This window comes from Anarhichas minor, unplaced genomic scaffold (assembly GCF_050575085.1).
Source record: "Anarhichas minor isolate MPS153535 unplaced genomic scaffold, ASM5057508v1 ptg000003l, whole genome shotgun sequence".
In the NCBI taxonomy this organism is placed as follows: domain Eukaryota; kingdom Metazoa; phylum Chordata; class Actinopteri; order Perciformes; family Anarhichadidae; genus Anarhichas; species Anarhichas minor.
The window spans coordinates 12,505,960-12,518,876 of NW_027466449.1; the positions used below are offsets into that span (position 1 = coordinate 12,505,960).

The following is a 12,917-nucleotide window of genomic DNA, read 5'->3' on the forward strand; positions in this document are numbered from 1 at the left end:
CCTCAGTGTTACTTCGGGTTTGCTTCAGCCTCGTAGTGGGGAATCTCTCATTAAGCCTGCATACAGAACATCTGAGGCAGGACTGTTCAATTTTGATGTTCATGACTATTTGATCCTTCCCGAATGATGAAAAGATTTTATTTATTTTTTTAAACGAGCAAGAGCAGCGGAGACTTAATTACAAAGCCTGTGTTGTTTGGGGAAATGGACCGGTGTCATGATCCGGCCCTGACAAAGACTCCATCAGTGAAGCCTATTAATGGTTGAAAGACACCACCTCTTTTATTCACCTCTTTTATTTCAATGACGGAGATCATAATTGTTTTCTTTTCATATCAAATGAAAAAGCAAACAGAACAGGGACATTCAACATCCTGTAGGGGAAAAACAACCACGGCAGCAATATTAAAAGACTATTCCCATTTAAAAGCCCAGGAGACTTGAAGGATTTGGAATTCATTGTCAGATCTTATGCATAATTAAACAAATCCCCCACACACTCAGCCACACACACCCACCTTGCCAGAGGGATTTTTAATGCAGCCCCCCCCCCCCCCCCCCCCCCCCACCCACCCCACCCCCAGACAGTGTGTGCTTGTTACAGTATCTCAGCCCTATTAGGCCAGAAACAGGCTCTCGTTACTATTAGCTACTGATGATACACACACACAAACATGATTCCTGCAAAAACATGACATTGTTTGTCTTCATGACTTCCTTCATTTCCATATTTCCTGCCGGCTGTTAGAGCTAAAACACGCTAAGAGCTGGCAGCCTGCAAGCTACAGGCCACTTGTGTGTCTTGTTTACAGCGCCTGCTGTGAGCTGACAAAAGATGGTTTTGTTGCAAACTGAGTGCGAAGAACAGCCCGAGACTCTCTTAATGCTCTGTTTGGTGTTTACTCGGTTCGGTCTTCCCTTTCCGGGAGTTTTCAGTGTATTTGTTTGGGTCAGAGTATTAGGACGCTGCTGGCTAAACAAACCTAATTCTTTTCAACCTTGAAATGTGTGAGTGGCTAAATCATATCAGATGCCATGTTACATGCACAGCTGCTGCGCTACATGCATTTTCAGCGAGTCAGCATCAGTCACCATTATTTAGCAATGGTCTGTCCACATAATGTCTTATTCAAGCACTCTCCGAGTTATCCCTCAATTAAGGCGACAACCTTTAAGTGAAAGAAGCGTCTGTGTGGAAAGGGGAAAGCTTTTACTCGGCCACCAACTGTAGATGAGAGAAGCAGCGTCTCTGCTGTGTTCTGCCTCCGATAGCTTATTAACTATGCCACCAGTCTGCTTGCCCGGGGAGAACACAGATCACACAAAGAGCAGCTCCCCGAGTCACCCGACATCTTTGTGTCTGCGCTCTCGTGTCTGCCAACCTGCACGCTGTGTTACACTTGCTGGGTTGCGACCCCCATTTATGCAGACATGCCCTGGGGGGAGGGGGGGGGGGGTGTATCGACTGTCCGTCTCCATTGACCCCTCTTCGCTTCCTAGCCCTCCCCTCCAGATTCATGATGCCAACCTAAAATTAACCCCTCCCTTCCTGTCATTTCTCCTGCTTCCACTTTCTTTCTGTTTCTGAGCTGCACTCGTCTTTTGGATGAGCTTATTGTGCACTTGCACATACTGTACATCCGTAGGAATCTCCAAAACTGACTGAAAGCCCTTGTCCCCCTCTCCCAGCAGATTGCCAGTCTGAAAAATGAGGGGGGGGGGGGGGGTGGGAGCAGCAAAATGACCGACAAGAACCAGTGACAGCTTTGCTAATATCCCTTGCGTGGTTAGATAACTGTGCTCTTCTTTGTGCCACGCGTTTTCCACCATATGTCACTGCATCGCTCTGACCGCGAGCATGCCTGCTGGCCTGTGTATCGAAGCTTGTCTCTTGTATAGGATTAGACTGTTGGGAGTGGGCTCATGCATTGGCTGACTCCAATGTCAGATCCAACAGATGTATGGCCTCTTAAATAGCAACAGTCAGGCAGGGTAATGTCAGCTGAGGGCTGAGCAGCCTGACACTTCCCAGATGCATTCTGACCGGCCTCTGCTTATCAGAAGGGCTCCCTAGTATCCACCTTAGTGTTTTCTGTAAATTAGCATTTCCTAGTGGACCCCCGTGGCTATATCTATCCGTGATAGCACAGGCTTGACTCTCTAAATTATCCTTGGCTTAGTGTAATGATTTCCTGGCTCTAAGCTGTTATTAGAGCCACTTCATCAGCCCTGGTAGGCAGGGAAGCTTCAGTAATGAAGATATGTAGAGTCCAAATCCAATCCAAAACTGCCCTCTTGACCTTTGGTCTGTTCTCATTAGGCTTTGGGAGAGTATCTACATTTTTTTCCATTGCTAAAAACTTACTGATGTTCAACACTGTCATCTAATGACTCACTGATGCTCGCACTGGTTAAATCTTTCTGGAACTACTTCACTGCTTTAACAGTCAGCAACATGAAAAATAAAAGCTATGTTTAAGTAGTGTGCTGTCACATGCTGTGGTACTCGTAGAGCACATAAATGGATCAGTGGCTGCACAGTAGAGATGCAACTGAGGATTCATTATCAATTGATTATTTTTACCGTTAAAGCTGCACCAATCAATTGTTTCAAATTAACAAGGGATCAAGTGAGCTATGATGTAAACAGGGTCACTCCCTTGTAGTGATGGAACCACCGAGAGTTATCACCTCACATTTCACCCAAGTTACAGAGCATTTTAGCGTCTTTCAGGCAATTCTTTTTTTTTTTAAACAGTTTTGTTTATTCTCAAGTCTCCAATTGCAGCAACAACAATCAGCAAATAAGCTCTGATTAACCCGGTGTTCCTCTCCAGCACCAAACAACATAGGAAAGCACTTAGCTGCTTAAGAGACGGATATCTTTCGCAGGATTTGGTTGAGACCAAAACAGAGCTAAATAGAAATGAATATCGGACTTGTGTTTGTCAGGGTGTCAGAGACATTTCTCCAAGGAATTATGATGTTCTTTGTTTGCTGCATGAGTAAATAGGCAAATGTTGGTTTCAGCCCAAGATGATGTCTCCAATTTGCCTGTATTGTCCAACCAACAGTCCAAAAATATTCAATTTACAATGATAAAAATAAATCCTCACATTTGAGAGGCTCCAACCATTGAATGTTTGGCAGGGTTGTTTGCTCTAGTGATGGAAATGTTAATTGGTCGGTTGTTCCATCATCATGTTGTATGAGGTTCTTATCTATAGTCAGTGTATTACTACCTACAGTATATTTGTTGTCAGCTCACCCCTAGTTTGGAGAAACAGAGTTACTGCACAGAAGCAAAGTAATGTACTGCTGTAGACAGGGCAGCAGCAAAACGTATTTTAGCCACCTCAAAGAAAGAACTGCAAAACAATCTATATCGCTTTAAGTGTGCGCTGGTTTACCTTGCAGTGAGTAGGCTATAGTCAATGTTTCTGGCTTTAAACTGAAGCCGTTGTCTGTGCTCTCGTCAAAGCCACCAGACTCCATTGAAAAAAATCATATAATTTTCTTTGCAGAACACTTGAGTTGCTGATCTACCTCTGCCTCGATCGACTAGTTTGTGTTCTTGTGTGACTTTGTTGTTTTTAAAGGGTTAGTATGGATTAACCAAAGTCTGGCAATTACACAGATCAGCAACCCCTGTGTTCTGTGAGGTAAAACTACTTCTTTTTTTTTTCAATGGAGTCTGTTGGCTATGGAGGGAGCATAGATTAAAAACAACTGCTTCATCTCCCTGTGAGAAATGGTAAACCGTCAAAAATATTCGAAATATAGTGTACACTTAAACTGATGTAGAGTTTTTTCTTTTGGTGTACCGGGTGGCTAAAATATGTTTTGTTGCTGCCCCAGCCTTAAATAGCTGAAGGGGCGTGGATGTGAATAGGATTTGTCAGGAGATACCAAGCTTTACTTGAGAAATAAACTGACTCGTCTTTAAATGATCAATTTCCATAAAGCTGGGGACTATGACACCACGAAATGCTGATGTCTCTGTATGTGCATCTGTGTCTGACACATGTTCATGCAGGAATGCGCGACGTGTCTGCTGCGTATGTGCTCAGCTGGTGGCAGTATGGGTGAAATGTATCTGGTGTGTGTTTGGAAACCGTGGAGTGGCAGCTGCTCCTCCGTCCGTTGGGAAGTTGTGGTTCATGTGGTCTACATGACACTGTGTCTCAGTGGGTTTAGAGTCGTGGTCTCCATTCCGTCTCTGGTTTCTGCATCTGGCCTTGTGGCAGTCAGAGGAATTTTTCCAGAGAATGTGTTCTGGGAATATGACATAAGAAAGCAAGTCTATCTGATGCTAAATTAACATGTCATTTATGTTTGACAGTGCCGTGAAATGCAATTTCAATTTTTTTTCACCTGCGATCTCATAGACTTGTTATCTCTGTCCTTCAATGCACTACAGGCCTTGGCCATGGGGGGATCCAAGAGTAAGCCCAAGGATGTTGGCCAGCGAACCCGCAGCGTCGAGGGCAACCTCAGCTCTGGTGGAGTGGTTGGCGGCCACCACCTCAGCACCAATCAACAGTCTTTAACACCCAATCGTAGTCCCGCTATAGATGGAGGTCTTGGTGGCAATCAGACCAATACTGCAGAGTTGGCCCTGTTTGGAGGTGTGGACAACAATGCTGTCACCTCTCCCAACAGAATCACACTAGCAGGTGAGAACCTCAGCTTTATGTGTTGCGTCTGTTGTTTTAACTGAGTATGTACAACATGTCTCTGGTAATGGCCAAACTTTCTGTCCTAATAGGAGGCGTGACGACGTTCGTGGCGTTGTATGACTACGAGTCTAGAACGGCCTCGGACCTTTCTTTCAGGAAGGGTGAACGCCTCCAGATAGTCAACAACACGTAAGGAAAATACAGAATCACACAATGTCCTGTTTCAAATCGATCTTCGTCACATGCACGCGCGCTGTGTAAATGATGAGGGGATAACTGCACATAGACACGTCCACAGATTGTCTGTCTGAGTTATTGCTCAGTTGTCTGTTTTACACCCCGAAATGCCTGTCGCCTCTCTGGAACCCACTGTAACCATAGAAACGGGGTTCCTCAGTAGAGCTTGCTGCACAATCTTTGCTTCATTCACAAAAGACCGACTATACGTCTCGCTGCTCGGCCCTCCTCAGTAAGGACGCGGCTATTTTTACTGGTTTATCCCGAGACCCAGTTACCAAAGACAAATCAAACCTGTTTGCGGAGAGCCGTGCTTGTTTTTAGAGCTTGCACTGTGAATCAATAGAGGTGCAGTGAACCATATACTGTAGTGCTGCACCCCCCAGTGCTGCTTTCCCACTAACAAACTGCTGACCTAGAATGCAGGAGCTGAGGACAATAGTGGATTATCACTGCATCTGGCCCCTTAAGCCAAGACCTGGATCAGTAATGGGTCAAGTTCAACCAGAATACATTAACTATCTCTCAGATTAGTTTACGGGTAATCACAGTCAAATAAGGTGTCAGGCAGGCTTCTCATAGCTTTCTGATTGGTCCAGTTCGATTTTGTAGCCATGTACACTGACCTGATAAGCTTTTATTATTGTAATTTTGTGCCCCCTGCATCTTTTTCGACCTCATCATTATGCCCCCCTTGTCTGCAAGTTATGTAATGATTTAAATATTTTAGGGTTGTAGCTTTATGCACCATATTTGTCCATATTATGAGTCTGTACTCTGCTATTCTTCAACAGCTCATAACGTGCTCTCTTCCTTTCTTTAACCCCTTTCTTTTCCACCATTTCCCTTTCATCTCTCTTTTCCATTTCATCACAAACCATCACAATTTGTTTTTTACAGGAGGAAAGTGAACTGCAGGTTTGTGAAGCTTTCCTGGAATTGTATTTGAATGTGCCGTTTGTCTGTCTCTGTGCTTGTATCACCTGACGCATTCAAAGTACTTTTGCACTGTAATACCGCTTCACTAGAAAGGCACAAACCGCATAACTCTGCCCATGCAGCCCCTGATCCTTCAGTGAAGTAGTCTGGGGAAGTTGGTGTGAAGCCTTGCAGCACTACAATCAATCCAGGTCAACTAGAGGCAATTCATGTCATCAAATGCTCATTTTACTTTGGAAGTGAATCTAGTGCTGCAAAGCTACTCGCTCCCTGATTAAGTGTAGCACACAAGCTCCATCCCTCCCTGTTGTCACACCTACATGAATGCATGTTTGTTTATAATTACGTAACACCCAAATAGTAGAGATACCTGATGGGCTTGCATTTATCAAGCTTCTCCAGGAGCCAAGAGCTCAATTACTGTGGGAACTAAAAACCTTAGAGTGGCCACCGAGAAAGCCAAATTATCAGCAGCAGCATTTATTTATATTCTGAGACACTTGATAAACACCAGCCCTTAAAGTCAGACTGACTCATTTGTGTTTTGGGTGTGTGATGAGCCTCGGTGAAGCTGTGTGTTGTCGTTTCATCTGTGCAGAGAAGGCGACTGGTGGCTGGCGCGCTCCCTTACCACTGGAGAGAGCGGTTATATCCCCAGCAATTATGTGGCTCCATCTGACTCCATCCAGGCAGAAGAGTAAACCTTTTTTTCTTTTTCTTTTTTTTCTTGCTGTCTCTTGTATCTGTCTTTAATTAAGCACACTCAAATGTTTGATTCTGAAGAATTTTCTTGTTTTTTGTGAATTTAAAGTTAGGTCTCAGGGGAAAGTACGACACTTATTTGCTTTCTTGTCGAGAGTTAGATGAGACGATTGAAATCACGCTCATGTCGGTCCGTTAGATTAAGCTACAGTCAGCGGCTGGTTAGCTTAGCTTAGCATAGAGACTGGAAACATGGGGGGGGGGAACAGCTAACCTGGCATCCGTCTAAAGGTAACGAAATCCACCTTCCTAAACCTGTAAAGCTCACTTATTAACACGCTATAGTTTGTGTGTATAATCTGTACAAAAACCCAGGTGTGAAAACCTCAATTTGTGGTCATACCGGGGGGTTATGTGTGGGACTATTTCTTGGTCGGGCACAGAAACTTCCTGGAGTCTCAGCTGGTTGTCTGGCAACCTCGCGCGGAAGGCAAGATCTCCATTATGCTAAGCTAAGCTAAACGACTTCTGGCTGTAATTACCCTAAAAACATGAAAGTGCTATCAATCTGTGCATCTAGGTCCCGTCAAAAAAAGCAAATAAGCATATTTCCCCAAAATGTGCAAGTATTCCTTTAAATGACTGAGGTACTTTTACTGTTTTCTTCTCCTGGGGGACACACACTACTTAACTCTACATGCTAACCTGCTTGCTTATACAATCAAGCCACACAAACTACTTTATATACTTTTATAACAACTCAATTTCTCACTTTTCCTCCTGCCCCTCCAGTCATCTCAGACTGACTCTAGAGTCCAGGTAAGCAGCTGTTGCACTGTAGGCATTAGTATGCATTGCATCTGGAATGCAAAGACGAAGTTTTACTACATTTTCTGAAACCATGAGCAACAAACTCACCCTCGCTTCGGCATTCCTTCTCCTCCACCCACACACATCTTCTTCCCCTCACCAACCTGCTCATCCCTGTGTGTCCCATGTTTTGTTTTTATCTCAACCTCACCAGGTGGTACTTTGGTAAAATCACTCGCCGCGACTCAGAGAGGCTGCTGCTAAGTTTAGAGAACAGGAGAGGGACTTTCCTGGTGCGAGAGAGTGAGACCACCAAAGGTAAGAGTGCCTCGCACAAAGAAGACTGTCGGGCTGGGTGTCAGACCTCAATTCGCCTCGAGTCTTGACCAAAATGTGCTCTTTGCATCAAGTATCAAAATCTTTGTTTGCTCCAAAATTCTTTAAAATAAAAAAAGGGCTTTTGTCAAAGAAATTCCTCAACGGAGGCAAATTGTCATTCAGATACAAATATAGATTTTTTAAATTGTTATTTTGATATTTGAATGGAACAAAACGATTACCAGCCCTATTAATGGTAAAATGAGTGTTAGTCATAACACCAACACAGAGTATTGGGGAAGTAAGTTTGTAAAGTGTGTCCTGGGAATTTGTGAAAAACCTACTTGCTGCAACTTATACCATTTATTACTGGTGTTTTTTCAATTGCAGTTTTTGTGGGCTCCTATCTGTCATTTTAATTTATTTTTCAAAATAATAATAAATTAAAGAAAGCTTCAGATCTCAACATGAAGCTGATGACATGTCTTACCAAAATGCACCGAGGAGAAGAAAGCAAATTCTGTCAGGCATTAAGACATGTCGCCATGCTGTCCTCTGTGTGCCACGCTGTGCCGGCGTGGGTACAGAAGAGAGACGAAGCAGGCAGATGGGAGAAGGTTGGATGTGACGCCTGTGGGACTCTGTCTGCAGACAGTTCTGATAAGCAGCTGCAGCAACACTGTCCCCACAGGTTTAGCTAGCTCTCTGTGTCTGTGTGTGTGTGTGTGTGTGTGTGTGTGTGTGTGTGTGTGTGTGTGTGTGTGTGTGTGTGTGTGTGTGTGTGTGTGTGTGTGTGTGTGTGTGTGTGTGTGTGTGTGTGTGTGTGTGTGTGTGTGTGTGTGTGTGTGTGTGTGTGTGTGTGTGTGTGTGTGTGTGTGTGTGCGTGTGTGTGTGTGATTTGTGTACACATGTACATTTCAGGATTCCCGTAGTGTCCTAGTATTGGATATCTATTTAAGCCCTGCATAGAATGGGAAAAGGGACACGGTGGGGAGGGATGAGGGAGAGTGAGTGGAGAGGTACTGGGTGGGTGAGCCCGACAGAATTAGGTCAGTGTGGAGCTGAGGCTGAGGACTGTGCAACCACAGGCCACATCACCCAGTTCAAACATTCAGAGAGCTCTGGGATCCATGCTGTTTTATTCGTCTGTCTGACGCTGCCCTCTAGTGGCGCAATAGGCACATTGTCACCCACAACTTTAAAGCCTAATTTCTACTTTTAATATCCATTTAAACAATTTGATCACGCCATTTAACTTACTTTTATGTTTTTGTGATGTTTCTGATAGATTAGATATTTTCATCCCAGATTATTAGAACAGTTTATACTTGTAGTACATTTCTACTCGCCATGTATAAACACATTTGCTCTTCTTCTTTCCAGGTGCCTACTGTCTGTCTGTATTGGACTATGACAACACCAAAGGGCTGAACGTGAAGCACTACAAGATCAGGAAGCTGGACAGCGGAGGCTTCTACATCACATCACGCACACAGTTCAGCAACCTGCAGCAGCTCGTTAACCACTATCGCAGTGAGTTCATATTGTCATTTGAAGATTATTTTGCGATTTGGAAGGAAGCTGGATTTCCTTTTTTCACCGCATGTCTTCTCTTGTGTCCCCCCCAGAGCACTCTGATGGGCTGTGTCACAGTCTGACAGACATCTGTCCGGTGCTGAAGCCTCAGACTCAGGGCTTGTCCAAGGATGCCTGGGAGATCCCAAGAGACTCCCTCCGTCTTGACCTCAAGCTGGGACAGGGCTGCTTTGGAGAGGTCTGGATGGGTAAGCCGTGCTTTGATCTGTTTCTTGATTTAAAAACCCAGTATCTCAGAAAGTGCTTCTGCTGGTTTTCTGTCAGTCTGTGGAGACATTTACTCTTGTTGAACAAGGAAGTTGCAAGGCACACTTCCAGTAAAATATTGACAAACTGTCTGAAAACATTATCTCCTTTCGAATTGTTTCCGCGTATACACGTGGTGTTTAATTGTTACAGCTACTCACAATCTTTCCTCATACCCCCTGGCAACTAGAGAAGTGTCCCATGGGGTACATGTAGCACCGGTTAGAAATCACTGGTATAGGTTTTGTTCTATCCGTAGCAGTGTTGGTCATTTGGTTTCACGTGACTTTATGCTGGAAGCTAATAATTTATTGCCTTGTAACAATCAATAGTGATGTGACTCTCATTGTTTTTTTTTTTAAATATCCAGGAACGTGGAACGGGACAACACGAGTGGCAATAAAGACTCTGAAAACCGGCACTATGTCTCCTGAGGCCTTCCTCCAGGAAGCTTCGGTCATGAAGAAACTGAGACATGAAAAGCTGGTTCAGCTCTATGCTGTGGTGTCCGAGGAGCCGATCTACATCGTCACAGAGTACATGGGACAAGGTGAGCTAGGATTCATCGCACTTTAACATATAAACATGTTTACAGTAGAACTCAGGAAACATGTTTCCTGAAAATAATGTTTTTCATTATATATATGTATATATATATAATTATATATGTGTATATGATATCATTATGTATGTCCATAAATAGAATAATACATGCGTAACACATCAGTAAAGGGACACAGTATAAAAGCTGAAATGACCACAACAGCTCCAACAATTTTGCACAAACCTGCATGTGTTTCTGTCAACAGGTAGCTTACTGGATTTCCTGAAAGGCGACATGGGTAAAATGCTCCGCCTCCCCCAACTGGTGGACATGGCTTCACAGGTCAGCACAAATAATTTGCTGCCGCATCACTTAAATCGGTTAAAAATAATATTTCAGGTGTTTTCTTTCAGTGCAGACAATCGCAAAGCTTTGTCTCTTTCTCAGATTGCTTCAGGGATGGCTTATGTGGAGAGGATGAACTATGTGCACAGGGACCTGAGAGCCGCTAACATCCTGGTGGGAGATAATCTGGTTTGCAAAGTGGCTGATTTTGGTCTGGCTCGCCTCATTGAGGACAATGAATACACTGCGAGGCAAGGTGAGACCACAGGAGGGTGTTGTTTTTTACTGTTTCTCAATATAGCGCAGTGGTTCCCCACCTGCTTAGCTTGTGACCAAAATTAAGTTATATCTGTTTGTGACCCCACATCACAGGCTATGGGGAGTTATGAGCAGTTCAACTAAAGAGTGATTTTTCCCTTCAGCATGTCTAGTTTGAATATTTTCTTTAGATCTGAAGAGGTGAAAGTATCCAGTATATTAAAAACAATAATTTGAAAAAAGGATTAAAAAAATTAATTTATGCAGCAGGTGTTACGTGCCTTATCTTTTTTGGCTTGTCCATTCTCGAGAAAGCGATATCTCAGGAACGCCTTCAAATTTGACTAACAAACGTCCTCCTGGACTCGAGCACTGATTAGAGTTTGATGGTCAAAGGTCACTGTGTCCTCACAAAACACATGTTTGTCCATAGCTCAAGAATGCTTATGATATTTATCACAATTTCACACCAATATTTAATTGGATAAAATGATGAGGTGATGACATTTTAGACAGACATGGATGTCATGACTGCTTGGCGGAAGCACATAACCACGAGCTGGTAATTCTAGTCTTAGTCTCTGCTAAATTGATCTCATTCTAACTTGTTGATAAACCTGTCCTCTTGCAGGAGCCAAGTTCCCCATCAAGTGGACGGCTCCCGAGGCTGCTCTGTACGGCCGCTTCACCATTAAATCTGACGTCTGGTCCTTCGGGGTCCTGCTGACTGAATTGGCCACCAAAGGCCGAGTGCCCTATCCAGGCAAGGATCGGTTTCTTTAACCCATTTTTCAGTTCGAGAGATTAACCTGCATATTTTAGGTTGAGTGTTTTTATTACGGAGACTCAGTTACTGACATCACGCTCCACCAGTACAACAGCATACAGATTTATGACTGGGAGTATATTTGTCATAAGAAATTATATGGTTCAAATTGTGATGACGTGTTTCTTACATCATGCCTTTGCTCTCCCAGGTATGGTGAACCGGGAGGTGTTAGACCAGGTGGAGCGTGGCTACAGGATGCCGTGCCCAGCAGAGTGTCCTGAATCCATGCATGAGCTGATGCTGACCTGCTGGAGAAAAGAAGCCGAGGAGAGGCCCACCTTCGAGTACCTGCAGGGCTTCCTGGAGGATTACTTCACCTCCACAGAGCCCCAGTACCAGCCAGGAGAGAACCTGTAACTGGGCTGAACATGGAAATGTGCATGCGGTCCTGCATGCGCAAAACTGAGCATGTGCATCTACTCCCAGAGTGCATGGACAAGTATGTGTCAGGGTATGTATGTACTGTATAACGGGGCAGAGAGCCAACTGCATTCTGGGTACTGTCAGTTACTCTCTGACATCAAGTAGTATCAGTGAGTATCATGAAACCAATCAGCAACTTTCAGTTCCTGCCTCTTTCCAAAGTCATTGTCATGCTCTTCAACATGTCCGCTCTGATGGAGTAAAAGACTAAACTGTGGTATTATTTTGAGTTTATTATACAGTACTGTGTTATTCTATTTGTCAGTCAAATCAACACCCTGCACATCCAAGCAGGTTGTTCTACCTTCCTTGTGTTTTTAAGGCGCCATAATAATATACATTCCCCATGCACTCTTCCTGTGTTAACTCACCTGACTGATCTTGTAGTTTGCCAGCTTCAACACTGCAAGTGACACCAGACTATGACGTAAAAGACTGCATATGGGTTCAAACATGGGAGTCCAGAGAATGAATGTTGGATTCGAGCGTTGCCCTGCTGAAAGCCCGTCTTCAGGATCTCTATTTTCACTACATTTTCTTTGGGGTACCATTTGAGACACACATGCTCAGAGTCTGTCTTCCACTTTGCCACTTGACAAGCAACTATTTGTAACATACAATAATTTGCCAGGACGTTGTGGGTTTTATGTTGTTGTTAGACCTGGATCACCTGGAATATATTCAGGTCAACGATTTGACGATTTATAATCATGCTTCCGCTGTGCGACATTTCAGCTAGTTTCCCGACCCCGCTGTGAGATTAAGTACCAGACTAACACCTTTTGATTCCCATAAGAGTGTGTAGTCTCACTCCCCAATTGGACGAATTGGTGTATCGCTGTGACCAACATACAGCTAAACTCAAAGAAGAGAACAAGCAGAGTCTATCTATTTTCTAATTGTGACTTTTCTTACAAACAAATGGCTACTGATCACTAATGGTCGTCTCAGGATGGAGAAGACTAGAATTCTGCTGCGAGGATTTTTGTGC

At 43.9% G+C, this 12,917-nt stretch overlaps 1 protein-coding gene across 2 annotated transcripts; it reads left to right on the forward strand.

Annotated features, from left to right (window-relative positions):
* Positions 1 to 4,429: 4,429 nt before the first annotated feature.
* On the forward strand, positions 4,430 to 11,860 carry src (v-src avian sarcoma (Schmidt-Ruppin A-2) viral oncogene homolog). Of its 2 annotated transcripts, none has more exons than XM_076091694.1 (11): positions 4,430 to 4,676; positions 4,769 to 4,868; positions 6,454 to 6,552; positions 7,582 to 7,685; positions 9,069 to 9,218; positions 9,314 to 9,469; positions 9,898 to 10,077; positions 10,337 to 10,413; positions 10,519 to 10,672; positions 11,306 to 11,437; positions 11,652 to 11,860. In XM_076091694.1, exons 1-11 carry the CDS (start codon positions 4,430 to 4,432, stop codon positions 11,858 to 11,860), a joined length of 1,608 nt encoding a protein of 535 aa, XP_075947809.1. The 2 variants fall into 2 exon arrangements, with proteins under 2 accessions (XP_075947809.1, XP_075947818.1); XM_076091703.1 differs by having other exon boundaries at positions 4,772 to 4,868.
* Positions 11,861 to 12,917: the final 1,057 nt, after the last annotated feature.

Bases quoted from the DNA above. Each gene is read 5' to 3' on its own strand.
- src (XM_076091694.1), top strand. From the start codon at position 4,430: ATGGGGGGATCCAAGAGTAAGCCCAAGGATGTTGGCCAGCGAACCCGC. The intron at 10,414-10,518 runs GTCAGCACAAAT...TCTCTTTCTCAG, and splicing joins TGGTGGACATGGCTTCACAG to ATTGCTTCAGGGATGGCTTA. The intron at 10,673-11,305 runs GTGAGACCACAG...GTCCTCTTGCAG, and splicing joins TGAATACACTGCGAGGCAAG to GAGCCAAGTTCCCCATCAAG.